The following is a 24,488-nucleotide window of genomic DNA, read 5'->3' on the forward strand; positions in this document are numbered from 1 at the left end:
ATCAGATTTAATACTATCCATGGTAACATCTTGCTGCTATTTAATTGAACTGGCATGCTATTAACATACTAATGGTGTGATATGAAACTAACTAAAGCAGAATAACATGTTACAAGAAATATGTGACTGCGACCATAAATTTCAGCCCAAGACAATTTCGCCTCTCCTTCCTTCCTTCCTTCCTTCCTTCCTTCCTTCCTTCCTCCTTCTGTTGTTCCTAATATGTACATGTACATGTCTTAATGTCATTCCCACCACCACCACTACCATTATCATCCTACAAATTTTAGAAAGAATGGGAAAGCTCATAGGGATAGAGTGAATATTTTTTAAAAAATTAAAAAATGGTTGAGAAATGTGTTCGGAATGAGAAAGTTGGAGTGACAATATTTTCAGTTTGAGATTGATTCTGTGCAAAATTCACAAATAATTTTCAGCTAAAAACAGCCTTTTATGCACAATACTATTTTATACACTGAAAAAGTTTCTTGTGCAGAAAATGCTATTGTCTATTTTTTTTTAAATGTGCAAATTTTATGTAGAACTTAAGAAGCATTTTTGGGGAAGAACATAATGTTTTCTGCACAGACCATGCTATCTACATTACAAAAAAACAGTGAGAATTTTGTACAGAATAAATCCTAAGCTTTACATCTCTAATATATCAGACAGTCCAGTTTTCTTATAATACATAGTTCTGCCCTGGAACTTGGACACCTGGATTTTACTTGGTGTGGTCTCAGTGCCATCAGTGATACTGGGGTGCCTTTCATGGAGATTTGGCATGAAGGTGCCTTTATGTGACAAATAGACATCTGCCTATTAATGGATGTAATCACAAGACCATCTAGAGCAGTGATGGTGAACCTTTTAGAACCCAAGTGCCCAAACTGCAACCCAAAACCCACTTATTTATTGCAAAGTGCTGCATCCCTCTGGCTTTCTAGTAAAGAACTATGGCAAACCCTTTGCTGGGGCAACAGTATGCGTGCCTTCAGAGAGGGTTCTGAGTGCCACCTCTGACACATGTGCCATAGGTACACCACCACTGATCTAGAGTTTTGCAGTTTATATAGTGGGATACAGATAAGGCAGAATGAAGTCTCCATTGTTTTGGTACTTACAATTTCTGTTAAATGGATTTAGGGATTGCATTGAAATGCTATATTTGAAAACCTGAGAAAATACTCAGCAGACACTGTAAACCTCTTCATATATTGGAAATATAGCATCACATTATTAACATCACAGGTATCTCTAGGTTCTGATTACCTCAATTCATCTGTTTTGGAACAAATGCTTTGGGTCCCACTTTGGGAGAAAGGCAGCATAAACTGAAGGATGATGATGATAGGTAGATATATCTTCTAGGCTGTGATGTAAACAGTATCTGCACCAAACTACTTAATATGTTAAATATGATCTAAGAGATTTATGTGATATAATCTCTTTGTTTTATATGTTTTTAACCAGAGCACTTTAAACCAGAGTATACGATTACTGCAAAAAATATCATCAGAACTTTCGGTAAGGGAATTTTTTTGTTTTGCTGTTGAGTCTACAAAAATAAATTTCTTTCTTGACTGCCTTAATAGAAAAGTAGTAGAGTTTTCATCTAGCCCAATCTTGCTTGCAGTTTTCTTGTTGACTTCTCATGCCCGTATGTGCAATTCCAGGCCGGGACATTTTGTGGAGCCGCCAATCTGGGATTGGCCCGGGGAAAAAAGGAAAATGGCAATCCAGGTTTGCGGGGGGGGGGGGGCTGTCCAAGGCAAATGGCTAAAATTAGAGGACACTGTTTACAATGGTGCTGGTGACAATGCTGCAGAATGCCTATGGTGCACATCTAGTTCTGTGTGGATTCTGTAACAAATCTCTGATTCTGGCGGACTGGCGGGCTAGTACTTGAGGATTATGACCTCCTTATCTGTTTCCTCAGGCTAAATTCAAAATGATATGAAAGCTCTATGACTAGATCTTCATTATTAAAGAAGCTCTAGGGGAGATACATATATACAGTGGGCCCTTGGTATCCACTGGGGTTCGGTTCCAGGACCCCTCGTGGGTACCAAAATCTTTGGATGTTCAAGTCCCATTATATACAATGGTGTAATAAAATTGTGTTATATAAAATGGCAAAATCAAGGTTTGCTTTTTGGAATTTATATATTTTGGAATATTTTCAAGCTGCAGATTGTTGAATCTGCGGACTAATAATCTGTGGATCTGGAGGGCTGGCTGTATTTTGTATCCTGCCCTTTCAGTAATGGAACACAGGGATGTTAACAATACACAGGACCACCCTGCCCATGGGCCTCTTCCAAGATACTCTTAATTACAAATATAAAAAATATATGTGTCTTTTCCCTCTCCGTGGCTGATTATAGCTTGGAGGTGGGCATAATTTGAATCCGGGAAAATTTGCTGGTGAAAGGATTAATATTCACCCTTCTTGAATGCTCGCTGCAAGTTATTCCATCACCCACACCCTTCTGCCTGGGGCCAAAGAGATTGGGAATTATAAACTGATATCCTGCCTCATGACTTGTTTGGCCTACATAATGTACTGAATAACATACCAGTGAAGTAACATGAAACAATGAGTTTATAGGCAGGGATCATCCCAAAGTGTAATGCCTTTTGTCTTTTAAAAATCCTAATAATAATGACTATAGTAGTAGTAGTAGTAGTAGTAACTCAAGTAGTGAACTGGCTTAATGTGATAATCTGTTGCTATCACCATCCTCTTTCCCTTTTTCCAGGGGAAAGTGAAAAATGTGATTGGAGCTGTTGATACTGCTCAACATCTTATAAACAATAATGCTTCATCTGTTATTGTCCAGGTAAATTTCTTTTTTGGCTTTAATTTTAAAAAAAATCTCTAGATAATCTATTATGCTTGACATTTTTGTGTGTACCTTCACACTGTGTTTCTTCCCAATCCTCAGGAAACAAAGAAGTACATGGATACTATAATAGGTTACTTTGAGCAATATGCAGAATGGGTGAAGGAATCGGTAAGACAGCTACCTTTTTACCACTGGGGCAGGCAATCTATAGATTTCAGATGTGTTTTTAAAAAATAATATATTAGTGTGCCATTACTGTTTCTGAAGTTTTACAAAAGTGAGAACAGAGAAATGATACCATGTTGCATCTGTTCCCCTTGTAAATAAGATTTAGTCAGATTGGATAATGTGAAAACTATATTAGTATTTCTGTCATTAGAACTCCATATTACTAGCAGAAAAATCACAGACTTGAAGCAGTTGCTAAGGATAGTCAAGGAAGAAAGTGCAAAGGCAGGCTTGCTGCTGAATACAAAGAAAACAAAAAGAGTGACTACAAAGGATCTACACAAATTCAATCTGGACAACAAAGAAATTGAAATAATTAAAGAGTTCCTATACCTAGGGTCAAACTTTGATCAGAATGGGGACTGTAGTCAAGAAATAAGAAGACTAGAAATAGGAAGGGCAACTATGAAAGAACTAGACAGAATACTAAAGAGCAGAGATATGCAACTGAGCACTAAAGTTAGAATCATTCAAACTATTGTATTCCCCATCACCATATATAGATGTGAGAGCTGGAGAGTCAAGAGGGCAGAAAATCAATGCAATTGAAATGTGGCGCTGGGAAAGAGTGTTGAGGATACCATAGATAGTCAGAAAGACAAACAAATGGGTTCTGGAGCAGATAAAGCCAGACATTTCCTTAGAAGCCAAGATAATCAAATTGAAGCTGTTCTACCTTGGCCACATCATGAGAAGACATGATTCACTAGAAAAAACCAATAATGCTAAGAAAGGTAAAGGACAGCAGAAAGAGAGGAAATGCATGCTAGATGGATAGACTTGAATCAGAGAGGTCACGGGCATGTATTTGCAGGAACTAAGCAGTGTAGTGAAGGAAGGGATATTGGAGATGTCTCATCCACAGGGTCACCATGAGTCATGGCTGACTCGAGGGCAGTTAACAACAATTGTAGCTTTTAATTTGAAAATGTCAGTATCAGATGTTTAGTACTTCAGTTTTGTTTCTGATCTATTGTAGATTACAATGGAAGTGGCAACATGTAAGCCTATTGCCAATGTGATCGATACAGCTGTAGATATATTTTTGTGCAGCTACATAACAGATTCTTTGGTAAGAATACTTTGCACTCTAATAAACTAAGTTGGAAGGAGGGAAAATGGGGGGGGGGGCATTTCTTCATTTTGCTTATACATTCAGAAGTAACCTGTCTCTGCTGGGAAATTTTATATGATGTTGAGACTGGAGAAGGAGTGCTCTTTTAAATGTGGTGTTATGTATATGGTTAGGGTTATTCTGTTGTCTACTGTCTTGTCTGGGCTGCCCTGCTTAGCTTTCAAGATCAGATGCGATGTGGTGCCTTACGGGTATTTACAGAGGACAAATTGGGATATACAGTGGACCCTTGTTATACGCTGGGGTTTGGTTCCAAGATCCCCCGTGTATAATAAAATCCGTGTATGCTCAAGTCCCATTAAATGTAATGACATAGCAAAATGATGTCCCTTTTAAAAAATGGAAAATCAAGGTTTGATATTTGAAATTTGTACTTTTTTGGAACATTTTCAAACCGTGTATGCTTGAATCCATGTATAAAAAATCCATGTATAAGAAGGGCCGATTGTATTTACCAAGATGTCAATACACACTGAGGTCCTTAGTGTTGTAATGGCAATATCTCCCTTTCCTAAACACCATGAGATGTATAGGAGTTATGTATTTATATGAAGAAAATATTTAGCAAAAGACCTTAATATGATCCAGGTAAAATTAGTCCAGACATTTCTTGCCTTTATTATTAATTGGGGGTACTGAACGAACCACAGACTAAGACACACACCCCTTCGCGTAAGGTGAGAGGGGTTTGAATATTTTAGTAAATAGGTGTACGTTGTGTCACATCTTATTGCAACCAAAATATAAAACCATTTTTTTAAATCGCTGAAGCAGATCAGGCTAATCTGTGTAATCATTCAATTACTCTTGTGTAAGGATCTACTGACCCAGAAAATACCACTAACATACAAAGGGGCAATTCCATTTCAGGCAGGGATAAAGCTGCTTCTGTTAAGCTATAGTGGAGGAGGAAAGACTGGCTAGCATATTAATCTTTTGAGGCATACACATTCCTTTTTGGTTTGCTTTAGGCTGGCTGAGGGGAAGCACTGTTATTCAGTGAGTTCTTCATTGTACTTGTCTCGCTTAGTGCATTGAATGTTCTATCCAGACTCTAGGGTTGACAGCACACTCCTCACTTGACTTTAGCTTGTGAGGGCTGTGTTTAGCTTGGCTGAGGCTTATATTTTGGTTTGAGCACTTACATTATGGAGTTTGAGGTGGTTCCCTGGTTTATTTATTTTCTGTAAAAGCCAAGAAATTGTTAGCTTGCAGCTTGTGATAGTATCCTCATTCCATTTACTTCAGCACAATGGAGTAAATTCTCTCTCTGTATAGTAGCTTTGTATACTTCAAGACCCACCAAGCCGAATGTAGCACAGCTACCATGTGTGGCACTCTACCAAGTGCTTGATAAATCACTTGTTTTTATAGCCACTCAAGCACAGCAAAAAAATTGACTACCAGGAAGGCTGTCAAACACCAGGCAGGCAACAATGCAGGGTTTGAAGAGCTACATTCAACTTGAGTCACAAATCATGAGGGTCATTATAAGGGGGGGGTGTTCTACTGTGAGACTTGGGATTGTTCTGACCTACGACAAACTTCAGGTAAATCAGAAAGTTTATTGAAAAAGATAAGGTAGAAACATTCCTGGTCACGTCATTGAAGAATCTGAGGCACACAAAGGGGAAGCCTTAATTTAAAACGACCTGTGCCCCCCCTTTTTTTCCTTTCCCTCTCAGATGTCCTCCCCAAATCACCCCCCCCTCTCAGCGGACGCTTGGATCCCTACATCAAAGCAACCCAATGCAAGCATCATTTGGTCTCCGGACATCCTCTGTCTTGGGAAAGCTATTGATGCTTAATTGATGACTTGTATCTGTGGAACCTCTCTCAGTTGTAAATCTTTCTCAGGGTGTGAAAGATTCTTTGTCCTGTTAGCCTATGTTTTGCTTACGTGACACATTCGATTACAAATCATGGCCGCAGATGGGCATTTCCCACAATGCTTATTCAATTGAGTCCTACAGATACATACTTATATTTAATCCATATATATATATATATTGCTAGGACACTAAGATCTATATTTATATATAAGAATATATATATGTGTGTGTGTGTGTGCATATATATATATATATATATATATAGTTCACTACTAAATATGATCAGCAGCTTTAACTAGTCTGCCTTCAAACATTCCAACACGTCATACAACAAGGTGAAGGTTGTATGTACCTATCATCAATGTGCATGTTACTAATTACTAACTTAGATGACATTATATCATCATGACAGAACCCCGAATGAATAAATGAATGAAGGGGTTCTGACATTTAAAAGCATGTGCTGAGCATATTCTTATCCAACTTCTTCAAGCAGAACTTCCATTTGGCACTGCATCCAGTAGGCCAGGTTGGCAACTGCAGCATGGGTAGAAATCGCCTTTGGTTCCCATTTGTCGTGACAGAGTCTGGAGCTAATAAAGACAAGTAGCTGTGGTGTCTGGTTAACTAGAATCTTAAACCAGTTGGACATTGGTCTCAAATCTGGATGAAAATTAACCATGTTTAATAAGTAGCAAATACATTGTGGTTCATGCAGGAATGGATTAAAGACATAGAGGGTATAGGAAGGGAAGCACACTTTCCCAAGATTGTTTCCTAGTTCCTTAAGTGCACTTTAAAAACAACTAGCATTAGCACCACAATTGTTCCTATTTTCTTCTTCTTTTGAACATTAAAAAAATTCTTTCTTTCTTTCTTTCTTTCTTTCTTTCTTTCTTTGGCCTAGAATGCCTTCTGGTTTGGTTTAGGAGGCTGTTCAGTGTTTCTAATCCCTGCCATCATTTGTGCTGTAAAACTAGCCAAATTCTATCGTAGGATGGATACAGAAGATGTCTATGATGAGTAAGTAAGCCAAAAATGCAAACACTAAATGCAGCAAAGCACATTATGTTAAATATGTTGTTCTTTAAAGAAAAGATGTTTGCAAGGTTTGCAAATGGAATGTCTCAGATGGCCCTCAGTGGAATTGATTGTTTATACAGTACCCGTAAATATACATTGAATGTTATACATTTTTATAAGAGAAAAAAAATGACACTAGGTGAGAAATAATGGGAAGGCAAATGTGTGAGCAGAAAGAAGAATGGTCTTCCTAGAGAGATGTAGCTGCATAAAACATTTGTGCATTTTGTTGCCTAAAACCAATTAGTGGGCCCAAACAGACAGGCCATAAAGCAGCTTCAGGCCACTTTGAAGGTGTGCTGTTTAAATGATGTATGCATCCTAAGAGGCCGGAAATTGCACTAAAACTGCGCTTCAGTCCTAAGGACCAGAACACAGTTTTGGCATGGCTTCTGGCCTCTAAGGATGCATGCATCATTTCAACAGCACACCTCCAAAGTGGCCCGAAGCTGCTTTATTTTGGCCAGTCTGTTCAGACCCACTGTTTCCAAATAGAGTATATTAATTTAATCAGTGGAACTGATTAAATTGCAAGTATTGCTTATGTTTCTGTTGGTTCAATGGGGCCATTCTAATTGGGACTAACAGTTGGATTCATGTTTACCTATTTAAACAGCTGACTCCAGAGAATCCTGAGGATTGTAGTTTGTTCAAAGTTATGGGAAACTGGAGAGATACCTCTCACACACCACACTACAATTCCCAGGGCATTGTTTAGAATATCAAGGGGGTGGAGGTTATTTTTTAAGGAAAAAAAACGCAAAGGTTTTATACAGCTCTAGTAGATATCTGTTTAAGTTGTGGCTAATATAAGTTGAGTATTCTTTAGCTGGAATTCTGAAATCTGAAATACTCCAAAATCCAAAACTGTCCACATGGGTGGCTGAGATAGTGAAACCTTTGCTTTCTGATGGTTCTATGTTTCAGGCTTTTTGTGTAAGGCAGTGGTTCCCAACCTTCCTAATGCCACGACCCTTTAATACAGTTCCTCATGTTGTGGTGACCCAAACCCATGAAATTATTTTAGTTGCTACTTCATAACTGTAATTAAATAGGTGTTTTCCAGTGGTCTTAGGCGAACCCCATGAAAGGGTCATTCGACCCCCAAAGGGGTCCCGACCCACAGGTTGGGAACCACTGGTGTAAGGTGTATACAAAATAAAAATATTTAGACCTGGGTCAATCTCTCATTATGCATAGGCAAATATTCCATAACCTAAAAAATCTGAAATCAAAAAACCTTCTGGCCCCAAGCATTTTGAATAAGGGATTCTCAACCTGTACAGGTACAAATACATATAAATTGTGGTTTACGTAGCCCGAAAACTCTGGAAGAGGGATTTAAAGAATATTTGCAATATTCTCAGTATGTTGTGTGAGTATGGATTTTTGCATATTTTCCAAAGATCCTTTGCATTTTGTGAACTTTTTTTGCAATAAATTCTTGTGTAAAAAAACACCTTTTGCTGCCAATTACAGCATATTTTTACAGAAATATATTTGTGCAAAATGCACCCCACTACATTGTATTTTTATGCTCAAAAAGGTTTTTGCACAAATAAAAGTTCACCAAAAGGTTCAAAAATATGAAAGATCTTCAAACAGTATGCAGGAATAGATTTTAATGTTTATTTTTTTAAGAATGCAAAGCTGTTTTAGTCAGGAAATCGGTATGCAAAAGGAAAAAGTTAGTCTCAAAGGTGCGACAAGATCCCTTTGCATACTGAATGGTTTTTGTTTTTTTAGTTGTTTTCATGTGTGAGAATGAACTAAGGCCTGTTACAGACTGCCAAAATAAAGCTGCTTCGGATCTCTTTGGAGGTATGCTGTTTAAATAATGCATGGGTCCTAAGAGTCCAGAGGTTGTGCCAAAGCCACACTCCATTCCTAAGCACTGGAGTGCAGCTTTGGTGCAGCTTCCGGATTCTTAGGATGCAGGCATCATTTAAACAGCATACCTCCAAAGAGACCCCAAGCAGCTTTAATTTGGCAGTCTGTAACAGGCCTCTGTGAACATTTACATCCCTCCATTCAAACAGTAATTGTCCCAGCTCTCGGGACAGTTGGAGATGGAAATGTCTCATAAAGAATATTGTAGGATTGGATGTTCATAAAATAGCCTGTAGTTAAGACATAGTGTAGGGGCAATAGAATCATTTTGATGACAAGTATGACAAAATATGGTCTGAGATATGACAGAAATATGATACATATTATGCTGTGTTTGCTTTTAGATTATTCTTGCAAGAACGCTTTGCTTTTGTCTTATGTAATTCTCCTGCACTCCCTAACCAGTATTCTGTTCTTCCAATTGCAGTTCCTCTGTCTCAGGGACTTGGCATTTTACTTTATGATAGCTATTTTTACTTATTTTTCACTTGTCTTCACTTTTTAATTTATCAACCATTTTCCTGTCTGTCTGTCTAGTGCCTTTCTTGATTTCTTCTTTATTTATATAGCCCATTTTTGCATTATAGTTTTTCTAAAACGTAAGTGGGGAGGGAAAGCTGGTTAAATACTGTGAAGCCAAATGTTCTCACATACAGTTACATTTTTACACACTAGATAACTACTTCTTTTTTTATATTTTGTAGTGTTGAAACTATGCCCATGAAAAAGTAAGAGAATTTAATTGATATTTTGGCTTGCAATATGGGAGGGATTTTTGGTATTTTTTTTTAAATGGAGATTGTGGGGGTTTTTTATTCATAAAACATTGCATATTTGGTCAGGCCACATTTCTTTTGTACATTTTTAGCATATTGCTCTGCGATGTTTACATAATTATTGCAAATAGTTACATGCAGAGCTTATTGAAATAGAAAGTTCTGTATAATTAATATATTATGTACATGACTTAATGTACAGTCCTGGTTAAGGGCGTGCTGAGTTAGTTACACTGTTTTATATACCGAGGTATCTTAGTTGTCTTTACATTTTCTTTTTATTCATTGTTATTAGTTGCTTTAAGCAAAGATTTTTGGGAAGGCACCTGATAGCACTTAAAATAAACATTTTTTTTTAATTATCATTTTTGTAAACCATGGTATGTAACTAGTTGCATCTTGTCATTAACACAGTCCTTTCTTGGTATATTTATTTTATTACAGTTTGGAAAATGGTAATAATGGTTATCATAAAGAGCATTTATATGGTATACACAATCCAATTATGACAAGGTAAACCAGGTTTGAAACTTTATAAGCATTCTTAATATATTTTTAATTAGTATTTTTAATTTTTTTCACATTTTAAAGACAAATCCTTTTCATTTTGCATGACTTTTCACTCTTAGTGCTGTCTTTTTTTAAAAAATCAACATATGCTCTGTTTAGTAATAGATACTAGAACTTTAAACAATGGAATTGCATAGGTTTCTCTCTGTAAGTCTATCAATATTTTGCTCAGAATGTATAAATATAATTACTATCACAACTGTTTTTTATATAAATATTTACAGCCCTTTTAAACTGAGAAATATTGTAGGTTGAACCAAAATTATGTACTGTGAAACAAAGCTTCAGTTATTCACATTACTCTGGAATGATGCTCAAATTAGTCCTATATTTTGCTGTTGAAAGATGTCATCAGTGCTGTACAAACAGTTGAATAATTGATTGAGCATATCCTTTAAAACTGTTAACACTGAGTCACGCCATTTAGACCAGTCCTGTTTATATTCAAATGGTACTCTAGGATCTCAGACAAAGATCTCTCTCAGCTCTGCAATCTGACTTCCTTTAAAACTGGAGAAGCCAGGCTTTGAGGCTGCACAATCTTTAGCATGCACAGCATGCATTCCGCAAATGATATAGGACCCTGTTTTGGTCATACACAACAAGCACATTATATATGTACCTAAAGCAAATCTTTAGATTCACATAATATCTTTATCCACCATTTTAGAGGCTTTTAAAAAAATATTTTTAATCTTCCCTGTGCTCTTAACATACAGAGTGGCTTATATGTGGCTCCAAAGTGGTTTAGAGAGCCAGTGTTGAGTAGTGGTTTGAATGTTGGACTAAGGGGCTCGACAGACAGCCCGACAGGGATGGCTCTGTGCCTCCCCTGGAAACTCTGGGTTGGGGAAACAGCAACCGGATGCCATGGCCCAGCCCGCTGGAAAAAGGAGCAATGAAACAAAGCTCCTATTTTCAGTGCTACAGGGGCGCCATAAGGGCCATGACACAGCCTTATAATGCCTCTCATGCGCAACGCTGTTTTGGCGCTGCGCATGAAGGATGTCATGGTGTGCGCAGTCTGTATGGGCACGCACCAAGATGGCGCCCAAGGCACACAGTAGGGTTTCAGAACATGTAAGTGTTCAGCCCTCATGCAACCCTAGTTCGGGTCCAGGCCGGCACAAGTGCCAGTCAGTACAGGCCCTAAAACTCTAGAGACCAGAGTTTTACTCCCAGCTCAGGCATGAAACCTACTGGGTGACTTTGGGCAAGACACATGCTCTCACCCTCAGGAGAAGGCAATGGCAAACGTTCTCTGAATAAATCTTGCCAAGAAAACCCCATGATAGGTTTGCCTTAGGGTTACCATAACTCAGAAATGACTTGAAGGTGCACAACAACAAACAACAAAGTGGTTTCCCATGCATGCAGTATAGAGAATCCAATTACTTAACTAAAATGCATTATTCCCCATACTGCATTCAAAGTATGCACATTACATATGATTCTACCTTTCATTCCCATCATTCAGTCCCAGGGATACTAGGAAGTGATGAATTGATCAAAAGGAATGGGAGATAACAAGTTGAAACTTAACCCCAGAGGAGCCCATACCTCTGAATGACCTCACCCAACAGTTTCGTGTAGTTATTAAAAAGTATGCAGACCAAGGTGAAACATTATGGTAGTCCACAAGCCAGAGGCCATGGGACAGAACATCAGCTTCCAAGCACCATCTTTTGCTTTTTGGCTTCCAGATAGGAATCTGACTGTAGAATTGTAGTATTGTGGGTACCCATCTCAACAACATGGTCCAAAAAATGTCCGAGTCAGTGGCATTTAAAACTACAGAAAGTTCCAGCCCAACCATCAGGGTAGCATTCTCCCTGTCCATCTTCTGGAGCAGGTTATGTACCAGGTCAACCAAGTCAGTTTCCAGTTGAAAACCAGACATAAAATCAGATCCAGTGGATCCAGATAATCCAATTCATGCAGAAGACCAGGGAGCTAAAAGGTAACCAGTTTCATGTCATATTATGTCCCACAAACATGTGGAACAGTATTTGTTTTCTATATCTTCTGGACCAGACTTTATTATTATTATTATTATTATTATTATTATTAACCTTTATTTATATAGCATTGTAAATTTATTTTGAGGCTGCAGAAATCGATATTCTGTAATATTTCATTGCAAATAGTTCTATCCAATGTATGTGAAAATGGCAGATACTCCTGCCTATGATCTTGTTTCTCATGTGGTCTGCTTCCAACCCTTCGGTGGGTCCAGGATGCTACTACAAGAAGGTGATAGGGCAACAGGAGAAACACCATCTACAGTGTTCTGCTTCCTGTCCGTTATTTCAAACCTTGTATTTAAAAGTAATTCTCCTCCTCACTTGGGAAAACACACACTCTCTTTTTTCCTTTTTCCTTTTAAAAACTTTGTGTCTTCCCAAGGGATCTCACAAAAATCAACTGGAAAGGTTACTTTTCTCAGCCTTTACTGCACCTCTTTTCACTGTGAAGACTGTCTGTTTGTGGAAGGGGTGGGGGTCCATCCTGATGAAGGTGCAAGCCTTTAAGGTGTCCCCCTCACTCAGTTACGTGCAATTTCAAAAGTGTTGCCTCTCCTGGATTTCATTGGATATATAGTTTTCCCCCTCGTCTCCTGATACAAATGAAAAATGATCTCCAAAAACTGCCAGTTTTAATATCCCTTCACAAGAGTAAGTTCACAAGGAGGGAGAGAAAAGACCAGCACAGTAGTGTTTGGAATGAATTTGAGCTCATAAGGACTTGAGCCAGTCTGTGAAGAGATATGTTTCTGAACTGGGGAAATTCTGAGCTGAGCTCCCCAATTCCAAAACCTGCTAATGCAGAAGCTTTTGAAAGAATAATAAAGAATAGAACAAGTTTAAAATAAAGATATTAATACAAAAAAAATCTAGTGAAAACATGTATCTAAAGCATTTTTAATTGACAAACAAGCACATTATCTTTTTTTCCCCTCTCTAAATTAACTGCTTTCTTTTAATAACTGTGGTACCTGAGACAGAGTTTGAAAAACTATTTCTTAATTGCTTTTCCTTGCTCCTTGTGGCAGCTTGTAGTTTCCTTAGTCATGTTCTCCCTAGCTTTTCTGGTTTTCCATTCTTCACTACTGCTTTTAATACTATATAAGAGGCTCTGCATTTTTGATATAGAAGAAGAGAAACCTATCTGCAAATGCTTTGAAATACAGGAAATTATTAATTTGGTTTTAAGTGTCATCACGCCAGCATTAGTTCTTCTTTTAATGGCTATATTATACTGAAGAATGTCTTGCTTGATAATAGATACAAACAAACCATGCCCCCAAAACAATTAATGTTTCTGTGTTCTATCTTGTAGCTCTGTGGAACAGTGGTAGCACATACTGGAAATGTCAAGGGTAAGTTGCATGGTTTGATGACAAATGTTGGCCCTTTAAACAATTGGGCAGGTTGGCTCAGTTGAATTAGGATATATACTAGGTCCACATTAAGGCCTGTTACAGACTGCCAAAATAAAGCTGCTTTGGGTCTCTTTGAAGGTATGTTATTTAAATGATGCATGGGTCCTAAGAGTCCGGAGGTTGCGCCAAAGCCACATTCCATTCCTAAGCACTGGAGTGCAGCTTTGGTGCAGCTTCCAGATTCTTAGGATGCATGCATCATTTAAACAGCATACCTCCAAAGAGACCCGAAGCAGCTTTATTTTGGCAGTCTGTAACAGGCCTATGTCACCCATCCTCAAATTGTCTCTACCTCTCTGGGCTATCTTGTCACAAGCCTGTCAGTACCCTGTTTTTGTGCTGCCTTATGCTATCATGGCTTGGGCCATAATGATATGAAGATACATTGTTTTATTTTAGCTTCCTTGTTATGTGGTAGTTAGGAAAATATTCTGAATTTTCTCTTTTGTCTTCATTTTCAGCCTCTGGATTCTTCTCTGGGAAAATACCATCTTTCCAATTAGTGTTGAACTCTGAATCTTCATCCTTCTTGTTTGAGGCCTGTACTGTGAATTATTTTCAATTATTTGCTATTCAGTACCATTGAAACTTGGAATAAGTGGTTTCCATTCTTGCTTTCCTGTACCATCTTTCCATTGGGATTTCTCATGATCACAGTAATTTAAATAACCAGGGCTGGGTGGGTTTTGTGTTAACTATTTTGTTTCTTTTGGTTCAGATTACCTGACCATTCAGAATTGCTCAGCTTTTCTTATAATACCTGGAGAGGTTAATACAATACAGTATATATAAATGTGTTTACATGAAGAATACATTCTCTGTACAGACACTTTTGTATCTGTGTTTTTTACAGCTGTCTTACAGCAGATTTTTAATACTATTTGTTATATACTTCATAAGCAACCTGTTCAGCGTGATCAGTGTTCCTTTGGTGCTGTCAGATGGCCATAATTGACTGTTTTTTAAAAAATGGAAATCCTTCAGTCTCCCCACCTGACCACCATAAAATTTAATGTAATTGAAAGGCTGTTGTTCCTTCGTTCTGAATTATTATTCAATATGCCATGTGACTAAGACCAAAATTATATTTTGCTTAAACATTCTGAACAAACATGAAAAGGAAGTATAATAACACATTGTCTTCCTTGGAACCTGAATAAATATACTAAGGCAAGATATCTCAAAAGGACCCATTCAGGACTTCAGCAAATAGTATATTTTGTGTGCACAGTGCGTGGAAGACAGCACACTCATTGCTGTCACTTGATGTAATGACCAAATGTCAGGAACCTCATAAATGCCTAGTTATGTATGCCCAGCAGGCTTAATCTTTTTTCTCATATACATCATTTGCATGTGTATGAAAGGAACTGGATTTGGGATACATGCATAGAGATGCATGAATATCTGTTTATCTCATCTAGATGTTACAACCAAGGGTGAACATCAGGTGGAAGTGACACATAATTCCATGCCCACTTAGTTCATTTAGGCCTGTTACAGACTGCCAAAATAAAGCTGCTTCGGGTCTCTTTGGAGGTATGCTGTTTAAATGATGCATGGGTCCTAAGAGTCCGGAGGTTGCGCCAAAGCCACATTCCATTCCTAAGCACTGGAGTGCAGCTTTGGCGCAGCTTCCGGATTCTTAGGATGCATGCATCATTTAAACAGCATACCTCCAAAGAGACCCAAAGCAGCTTTATTTTGGCAGTCTGTAACAGGCCTTAGTTTGCCAAATATGTGAGACTCGGACCCAAATTAATATACACTGTCCTTCTGTCATGACCTCTTTATGTGTAACTTATAAACTTCATTTTGGAAAAAGTATTGCCTATATGTTGTAAATTGCGAAAGGAGACTGCAGAAACATCTGAAGAACTGTTGCACTCCATTGTCCTTGAATCTGGGTGTAAGAGTTGTGAACAGAATTAATTTGTACAACTGATTCCAAAAGAACACTCAAAGCATTGTGAGTAAATATAATGTCTTTCCCTTAATTGGCGGGGACTGTTCTAATGCCAATAATGTTGGAAGTACTTTCCTACCTTAAAACAACAGTCTGTACTGGCGAGTCAGATGGATCTTCCAACGTACATTAAGACTACTGATTTTTGCAGCTTGACTAAAGAAGAATTTCTACCAAGAATAATCCCATGGCTGCTTATCTACATGATGTTTGCACATTGGTTGCCCATTCTGACCACTTGCAAGAAAGTTAATTTGTGTCGTGGTTCATCTAGTGGAAGTGGTTTTTCCCTCAGTGTTGGGGAAATGCTACATATGAAGCAGCCCTCAAACTCAGCAGAAACGTATTACATTGGGCTATAACAAGGTTTTTTTTTTCACTAATAGGGAAAATTGATTATTCCTACTATCCAATGTACAGAATACATATGTGTGCGTGTGTGCGCATGTGTGTGTGTATGACAGAGAGAGAGAGAGAGGAATTCAAAATTGTAGATTTTAATAAGTTCCTATTTTAAATTTGATAATGTCCTAAAATCATTTAAATAAAGTGAAAGCTTGATTAATGTTGATGTATGTTTTTAATGGCAGAGGCTGCTATGTTTGGTTAAAACTTTGGTCCAGAATCCAGGCAGTATGAATTAATGCCTCTTTATAATATTTAGACCAGTGGTTCCCAACCTTCCTAATGCCACGACCCTTTAATACAGTTCCTCATGTTGTGGTGACCCAAACCCATGAAATTATTTTTGTTGCTGCTTCATAACTGTAATTAAATAGGTGTTTTCCAATGGTCTTAGGCGACCCCCATGAAACGGTCATTCGACCCCCAAAGGAGTCCCGACCCACAGGTTGGAAACCACTGATTTAGACTGATTTGATTTTGGCTGACAGTTAAATCTCGTTGGTTTCATTAAGGAACTGAAGTATATATATTTTGTCTCAAAACCTGAAAAGAGGTCTTATATCCATACGGATGATAACATATAATGAGATACGTATATGTGGCTTTCCGTGTATGGTATGACTTTTTCCAACCTTTCTAAAGGCAAACTTAAATTTCCTCCAAGTTTAAAAAAGCAAACGACACCAAACGACAATTCTAAGCTGATTCCCCCAGCCACTCTGCCCCTGTAAAAGCTGTGTTTGAGACTTGACTTTGCTACACTCCTGGTTCATAGACAGAATGGATAAAACATTAAAATGTACATCTGCCTTCCCCAACCTGGTGCGCTCCAGAGGTTTTGTATCACCACTCCCATCAATGCACAACAACATGCCTAGTGGCTGGGGATGATGTGAATTGTACTATGGAGGCACTGAATTTAAAGAAGAAGGATAGTATGCACTAGAAAATGTACATGTGTTTATGACAGTCACAAATATAGAATCATAGAATTGTAGAGTTGGAAGAGACCACAAGGGCCATCCAGTCCAACCCCCTGCCATGCAGGAAATCCAAATTAAAGCATCCCCGACAGTTGGCCATCTAGCCTCTGCTTAAAGACCTCCAAGGAAAGAGACTCCACTGCACTCCGAGGGAGCGGCCATACACATATGAACACCCAGAGAACAAATCCTAAGACATATGGGCCCATTACAGACCGCCCAAAAGGGGTGGTCTCGGGCCGCTGCCGGTTGCAGCGCGGAGGAGTCGCAGCAGCCAAACCATGTGACTCCTCCGCGCTGCAAAGAAGGAGCGCAAAAATCGTGCTCCTTCTGGCAACCTGGAAGAGACGCCGCAAGTGCCAAAGCACACATTCGCGGTGTCACTTCCGGGCCGCGACATGCGGACGCAGAGCGTCTGTTATGTCAAAATGGCGGCGGACGTGTGGAACGGCTGCCGCCATTTGTTACAGACTCTGTCCGTAACAGGGTAAGGGACGTCTGGAAGAGATGCCCCTTTTTCAAAATGGGACGTCCTAAGGACGTCCCTTATGGCGGTGTGTAACGTGCCATAGATTGCTATATTTTCTTATGCACAGATGCTCTTTGAAAAAATACTACATTTAAAATAAAATACGTCTATCCTAACGGAGGCAGGAGGAAACTCAACTAACAGTAGTGAACTCAAGGGAGAAGAAACATACTGGGATGCAAGGGGATTGGATTTTTATGCAAAGACATTTTTAAAAATATTTTTCTGGTTTGGGATGGGTTTTAGGGAAAAATATAGCCTGGATTGGAATATGAAAAGATTAAATTGCACAAGCCACCAAAAAATAACACATTAAGTAGCAGTTCACCACCAGCTCTTTTCAGTATGTCTTTCCCTAAGAATTGGCAAAGACCAATGGAAAATAATGGCACGAATCAAAATGCAATTCATTCTCAAGCACCATGGTTGGAGGGAGCCCTTGTAAACTAATTCCCTGGTCGGAAACTGGATCAAGCCATCAACAAATCTATATTCCTTTCTTTTCCTCTCTCCATCCCCACCTGGTATTTTCCCCTTATAGGGAGCGTGAAAGGTATTATATCGATTCCAAGCTGACTGTGTTTGCACACCATAATTACTACAGAGAAGACACACTTTGATGCAAAAATTCAAAGGTTGTCAAGAAGGCCACACCCATTCAGGATTAATCAGGTGTTCGCAACATGTAATACTAATGTACCTTTAAGTAAACAAAAATATGGGTATCTCTACAGCTGCAAGAAAAGGTTCTTAGTGTTACCATTCTTTGCTATATATTTTTTAAAAAGACACAGAAGTGGGGCAACATTGGTTTGAAATGGAAGATATCTTTGTGATCCTCCCTTCCTCCTAGTGGCCTTTCTTAACCCATAACTGGGCAGAGTCACACAAGATGCAGTATGAATTGCTGCAGTGGTTTAAAATGAAGTAGCACAGTGAAGGTGCTGATCTTCCTCTTCTCTACAACTAATGACAATAATAGGGAAAATTCACACTTAAGAGAAGTATCTATCTCTGTGTGAATTTTCCCACAGTTTTGTTTTACCCAGTAGTTTACTAAAAAAAAAACTAATGATGAAAATGATTTGAATTAAAGTTCAAACTGGATATGCGTGTTTTAATCTGGTTGAAACATGTCATCTTCAGGACAGTACGAAATGCTCCTTCTCTTGAAGAGGTATTAACCATCTCTAAAGTCTAAATGGGAAGCCTAGGCCCAGCTGATTGTAATGACTAGGAAGGGAAAGAATAAAAAAGAAAGAAAGTGGTCTGCCACCACATCTTTGGGCCATGCAAGCTAAAAGTAGCCATAATAACATAGCTTAACCATGTCCTGGTTGTATCTGATAATTGTGAGAGGTGTTGTTTGCAAAATATGGGGCAAATTGGTCATAGAAGCTTCTACCTTGTCATACTCTAAGCCCACTTGAAGGAAGCCCACTCAAAAGTGCAGGTACAATGGTAGCAGGAAAGTATTTCTTTTTCTTTGTTGTCAGTACTGCCATTGATGGGGATCTAAAGCAGCCTCTAGATTCTAGATGCTGTGCTTAGTCATATGTATTGAATCCGCTGACACTTGCACTCCTGTTGTTGACCCAATCATTTCATTGTCCTCAGCCTTGAGAATGCATAGGTACACTAACATTTGGAGGCATGCGTATCAATAAGATTGGGATCTAACTCCAAGTAGAAATTAGGCCTTGTCTGAACTGCTGGCTAAAATACAAGGAACTTGGCAAAGGACACCCGAAGCCATTAACCTGAGTTAAAATTGACTTCTATCTCTGTAACTGCAGCATAAAAACCAAACCAAATGAGATAATCATCTAACTGTGACAGTAGATTCATGATGGCTTCCCTCACTCACCGATCACCTTTCACTACCTGAGTAATGAACATTCCCCTCTAGAACAGTGATTCTTAAACTATCCGATGTGGGGGACCAGTGGTGTTTTCTTTCCCTCCTTGGTGTGTCAGGAAGTGACAACATTGCAACTATATCTGTCCTCACCACCACTTTGAGTAGTATTGCTGTGGAGTATGCCTTATCACGTGTACTGGGCTCCATGTAATTTGAAGATGCCCGTGGTTGTCAGGGAGGTAATGAAATCTTGAGTTACTCTAGACAAAGTGGTCTCAGTGTATATGTTGAATTGACAAAAACTCCTTGGGCTTCTCAACATGATTGTTCGCAATGAGTTTTAGGCATCAGGGTGGAAAGTACATCTTATTCTTTTCTCAAATTACCAATCCCAGGTATAGATACCCAAAATTGGTAGTCTGTGGACAGGTTATCTGAGCAGAGGGGTGTAATCTTTATGGACCACAACTGATCTGCTTACCCAGCCTTCAAATCACTCAGTATCCTGGTGGACTCATTGGGAGATTAGTACCTTGGTTTTCATTCTCTATTTCCATTAAAAGCCAGGCTGGCATCCCTGATACTTTAATTATTTTTGAGCTTGACTTTAACTTTTTGCTACTTCAACATGGCCAGAAAAGGCAGTATATAAGAAAACTAGAAAACAGAAGATGCCATGCGCTAAAGATCCAGACGAATTGTGTATATTTGGCAGAAATATTTCTTTCAGCTGTGTTACAGCAGCAAGATTTGTCTTGTTTCTTTCTGGAATATTCACAGGTTATTTGGCATTCCATTGAGCTATAAATTATGACCATATGTATACACCAAGGGAGTTTATTTAAAAGGAGGCAGAGGTGGAAAACTCACACATGCAACCCAACCTAAAAGAGAGACTTCATTGTATGCCAGTCAGTTAAAGAAGCCCGGTTTGATTTCCTCTCATTTGTTAAGGACAGGACTCCAAGGATCTGTCTCCGTATTTCACTATGAAGGGAGCCATCGTCCTTTTAATCCTTTTTATCAGTTTTATGGAAGGTTTAGAACAAAACCCAAGAGCAAGGGAAAAGATGAATGGTAAAGAGATTTATTTTCAGACTAAAGTTAAAGATGCCTGCACAATGAGTATAACTGGAAATGGTGAAGCAAAGCTAAGAATAGAATGTAGGAATCGAGGAAAGGCTTACTGGTGTGAATATACTGCAAAACCATACCTTTGTCATCCTTTTAATAACAATCCAAGGACTTACTGGAATCAAATTGCCATGGAACTAAGGAAACGGAACAATGCCTGCTACTCTAATCTGGTTCTGAAGCCAAGAGTGTGTCAGAGGATTTCTGAAGCTCACATGAAGCAGGTGGGTTCCAGCATAAGGGCAAAGACAAACCCTGTCCAACAAGTAGATGCTGTCAACCATGTAAAGATGGTTCAGAAACCTCCCCTTTTTACAAAGCATGTTAAAGAAAGCCAAGCAGCAAAGGGTTCCATTAAAAAACCAGGGAAACCAAAACCATCTTCTTTACCTGTGGTAACTACCAACAACTACCAACAAGGTCAAGTATCTGGAAATGATTCTGAAGCCATGAAGTTAGCACGCAAGCATTGCTGGGAATCCCTGCATAACATCTGTTCTTATATCATCAGTATTTTTAAAGGCTGAGGAAGAAAAGGTAAATCTGTCTCTTTTTATCATGTTGTAGCTCTAGCAGGAGTACTTTGAAGTCTTCTTCCCAAGTATATAATTTGAACAAGGCTTGCAGGTTTTTCTTGTTACAATTACAGCTGAGTTCACATAATCAAACTAATAGAATAGTGTTGACAGTGGTCCTATATTTTTTCAAGCACTGCTTACAGCATCATAAGATGTCTAGTGCTTTGGGAAAACTTAACATTTGGGTGATGAGTTGGTTTTATAAAAAATTTTTGGTAGCTATGAGAGTTTGAACATTATGCTGATTGTTGATGCTGCTTCAGTTTTGGTGTGCAATAAGGAATGAAAAAATAGAGGTGGGATTTCCTTTTAACAGGAGTACTTCTTTTCTTAACTACTTAAACATCATTCAACATACTGACAAGAATCCATACAGATTTTGAGGTGACATGCATATCTATTCTGAATTTACTCTTTCACCAACATAGATTATTAATAATTTAAAATTTGCTTAATCACTTGATAGTTACAGTTGTAAGACTTATGAAAGATGCAATCTCTAAATCAGTGGTCCCCAAACTGTGCTCTTTAAGGGATTTTGGACTTCAGCTTTTTTGTTCAGGGAAAATGTGTCCTTTCCCAGTAAAAAGGCTAGTTTTCTAAATAAAATGGGTGCCCCAAAGTAGTAATAACTTGTTGTGTGTGTGTGTGTGTGTGTGCGCGCATGCACACCCATACACACACAGATGTGCCTGTGTATTTCCATTTTACCAAGAATGTGGAAACATGTAAGTACAGTCAGCGTTTCTTATACATGGATTTTTATACACAGATTTTTTATACACGGATCCAAGCATCCACAGTTTGAAAATGTTCAAAAAGGTATAAATTTCAAATATCGAACCTTGATTTTCCATTTTTTATAAGAGACACCATTTTGCAATGCCATTATATTTAATGGGACTTGAGCATCCACAGATTTTGTTATCCACGGGGGATCTTGGAACCAAACCCCAACGTATAACAAGGGTCCACTGTATAAGCTCAGTGGTTGCTAGTGACTCGAAGCATTAAACATGGCTATGTCCTGGCAATCAAAATTGAGCATACAGATGTCAACCTCGTAAAATAGGCCAGCACCAGGGTGGTGATGGTGGTGGGGTGGATACATACAGAAATGGTGTGGGCTCTGTAAGTTGTTCAATGCCTGCAATTCTCACAGCCACAAATGTGGGTTTGTGATTGTAGAATGCTAGCTAAAGTTACAAATGTGTAGTAAACTCACCTTTTAAGAATGCTCACTCTGCTGCAACCAAATGATAAGTAGCATTCATAATAAATGTTTATAGTATAAGAAGTATGTGAAGTTAAATCATGGTATGCTGGTACTGAATATCCAAATTGTGTTTCAAATTTGCAGCTTTGTTAATTTGTTTGTTTCTTGCTTTGCAGGGCAAAAGTCTTAACAGTTGAACAGTTCTCATCAGTGTACATTCTCACCTGGGTTTATGTATCTGCCAGCTTGGCCTTTCTTACTATTTTTACACAGTAATCCAAAAGATTCTCAACCCTTGAATCAGCATAGCAAGTGATAACAGCCATATGTTACGTCTGTCATGATAGTTTAACCACACTGTACTTGGAATCATATTGTGCCAGCATATTGCCTGAAAAAGCAAAATGAGTGTTATTGCTTCCTTTTGTACAATGAATTAAAATTATGAAACATGCATTTGTGTTTCCTGAAATTATATGTAATATAGGCCAACCAAATTCCCATTTCAGACGAATTTGTTAGCAGAAGTGTTAAGCAATATCAGACATGTAGTTTGTAACAGGCTGCAAAAAGATGGAGGTCTGGTATAAGTTCTGGTATAACTAGACTAATACTGTTGCTGCTGCAATAAACTGAAGGAAATGTATCTATATTAATGGGGATAATAAGTGCTTCTATTGAAGGTATCAACTTTTAAGCAGCTGCTGTCATGCAGCTCCTTTTTGTGCTGCAATGGTTGGGTGAAGTTACATGGGCAGAAGTAACACCATGGCTGTGCCCCATGTCACTATTACTCTTTGGAAGCCAACCTTGAGCTTTGAAGAAGATCATCACACAACATGTGATAAATGGAACTTGTGTCTACATGAGGTTTTTGGAAGAAATGCAAGCATAAATTGCTTCTTAAAAATGAACTTGGTATGAGAGAAGAAGTACCAATTCTGGCTGCAAAAGCTGCAATTGTAACATTTAATCCTTTAAGATAGGACAGGATGAGACAAAATGCCACTTTTCAGATGTCCCTGGACTGAAACTTCTAGGATTCCTCACAAAAAGCTATACTGGCTAGGGCTGAGGAGGTTTGCAGTACAACATCTAGTGGGCTAGACTTTGCCCAGCTATACTTCAAGATGCTAACATGTCTTTTGGCCAGATGGCGGTGATTAACATATGAAATATTTTGCACAGCCATATAAATTTCCTGTAATCCTACAGTTTCCAGAATTCTGTTCCTTGGTCATGGATCATTGTATAAATGTTTTCATTCTTTCTTGTTTATCTGTGTGCCAAAAGAAAAATTTGTAGATAAAAATCTGCCATAAATTATTGAATCAACAACAGCACTAGATGAAATCATGGCACAATCCTGCCCCGTCCACCTTTCAAACACAGAGCTTCACTCATTGTTATATTCTTGAATGGAAGAATAAGCACAAAAGATTTATAAAAGACATTTTCCTCAAGAGCTTGTTCAGGCCTTGCACACACAAATGTACTTCCAAGGTATGAGAAGCTCTGGGTACATACATAGTTTCCCTGTTGTCCTGTACATGACATCTACTGCCTTCTTAACAAAGCATTTATTTTGCTGCCACAGATTTATTTATTTCTTGTATTTATATCCTGCTCTTCAGCCAGAAAGGCTCTCAGAGCAGCTTACAGTTAGCTATTTAGACATTTCCCTGCCCTCAGGCGTACAATCGAAAAAGACATTATTAAAGACAAGATTTAGGAACAGAAAGCAAGTCAAAGGAATCGTGAGATTGCTCCATAGATTAAATATATATTTCTGCAAAAGTAAAACAAAGCACATTGAGAAATTTGACTGGCCAACGTATTCTATGGAAAAGCTATGGACCATATGTACTCGTAATTCTCACTGTACTACAGAAACCAATGTGTTCATTAAGTAAACGCGCCTAATGTGTAGACTGCAAATACATCAAGTCTTCACACCAATGGCATACCTAGTACATTCGACATCCAAAACAGATCATTTTAACACCATTGT

The 24,488-nt window shown here is 38.4% G+C and overlaps 2 protein-coding genes across 4 annotated transcripts in view; both read left to right on the plus strand.

The window, feature by feature from the left end:
- Positions 1 to 15,353, plus strand: part of PROM1 (prominin 1) — a 49,191-nt gene extending 33,838 nt beyond the window's left edge. The window contains exons 18-24 of one of the 3 annotated variants that reach the window (XM_042470577.1): positions 1,474 to 1,527; positions 2,763 to 2,843; positions 2,949 to 3,017; positions 4,057 to 4,149; positions 6,952 to 7,067; positions 13,703 to 13,742; positions 14,267 to 15,353. In XM_042470577.1, coding sequence (XP_042326511.1) covers positions 1,474 to 1,527; positions 2,763 to 2,843; positions 2,949 to 3,017; positions 4,057 to 4,149; positions 6,952 to 7,067; positions 13,703 to 13,721 — 432 coding nt within the window. In that variant the 3' untranslated portion in view covers positions 13,722 to 13,742; positions 14,267 to 15,353. The other 2 variants (XM_042470576.1, XM_042470575.1) reach the window with 2 other exon arrangements.
- A 5,045-nt stretch (positions 15,354 to 20,398) lies between these two features.
- Positions 20,399 to 23,063, plus strand: FGFBP2 (fibroblast growth factor binding protein 2). Its single transcript, XM_042470594.1, has 2 exons — positions 20,399 to 21,220; positions 22,654 to 23,063. The coding sequence occupies exon 1, from the start codon at positions 20,539 to 20,541 to the stop codon at positions 21,208 to 21,210; it is 672 nt and encodes a 223-aa protein (XP_042326528.1). The 5' UTR covers positions 20,399 to 20,538; the 3' UTR covers positions 21,211 to 21,220; positions 22,654 to 23,063.
- The last annotated feature ends 1,425 nt before the right edge of the window (positions 23,064 to 24,488 follow it).

Source organism: Sceloporus undulatus, chromosome 5, assembly GCF_019175285.1.
Source record: "Sceloporus undulatus isolate JIND9_A2432 ecotype Alabama chromosome 5, SceUnd_v1.1, whole genome shotgun sequence".
Classification (NCBI taxonomy): Eukaryota; Metazoa; Chordata; class Lepidosauria; order Squamata; family Phrynosomatidae; genus Sceloporus; species Sceloporus undulatus.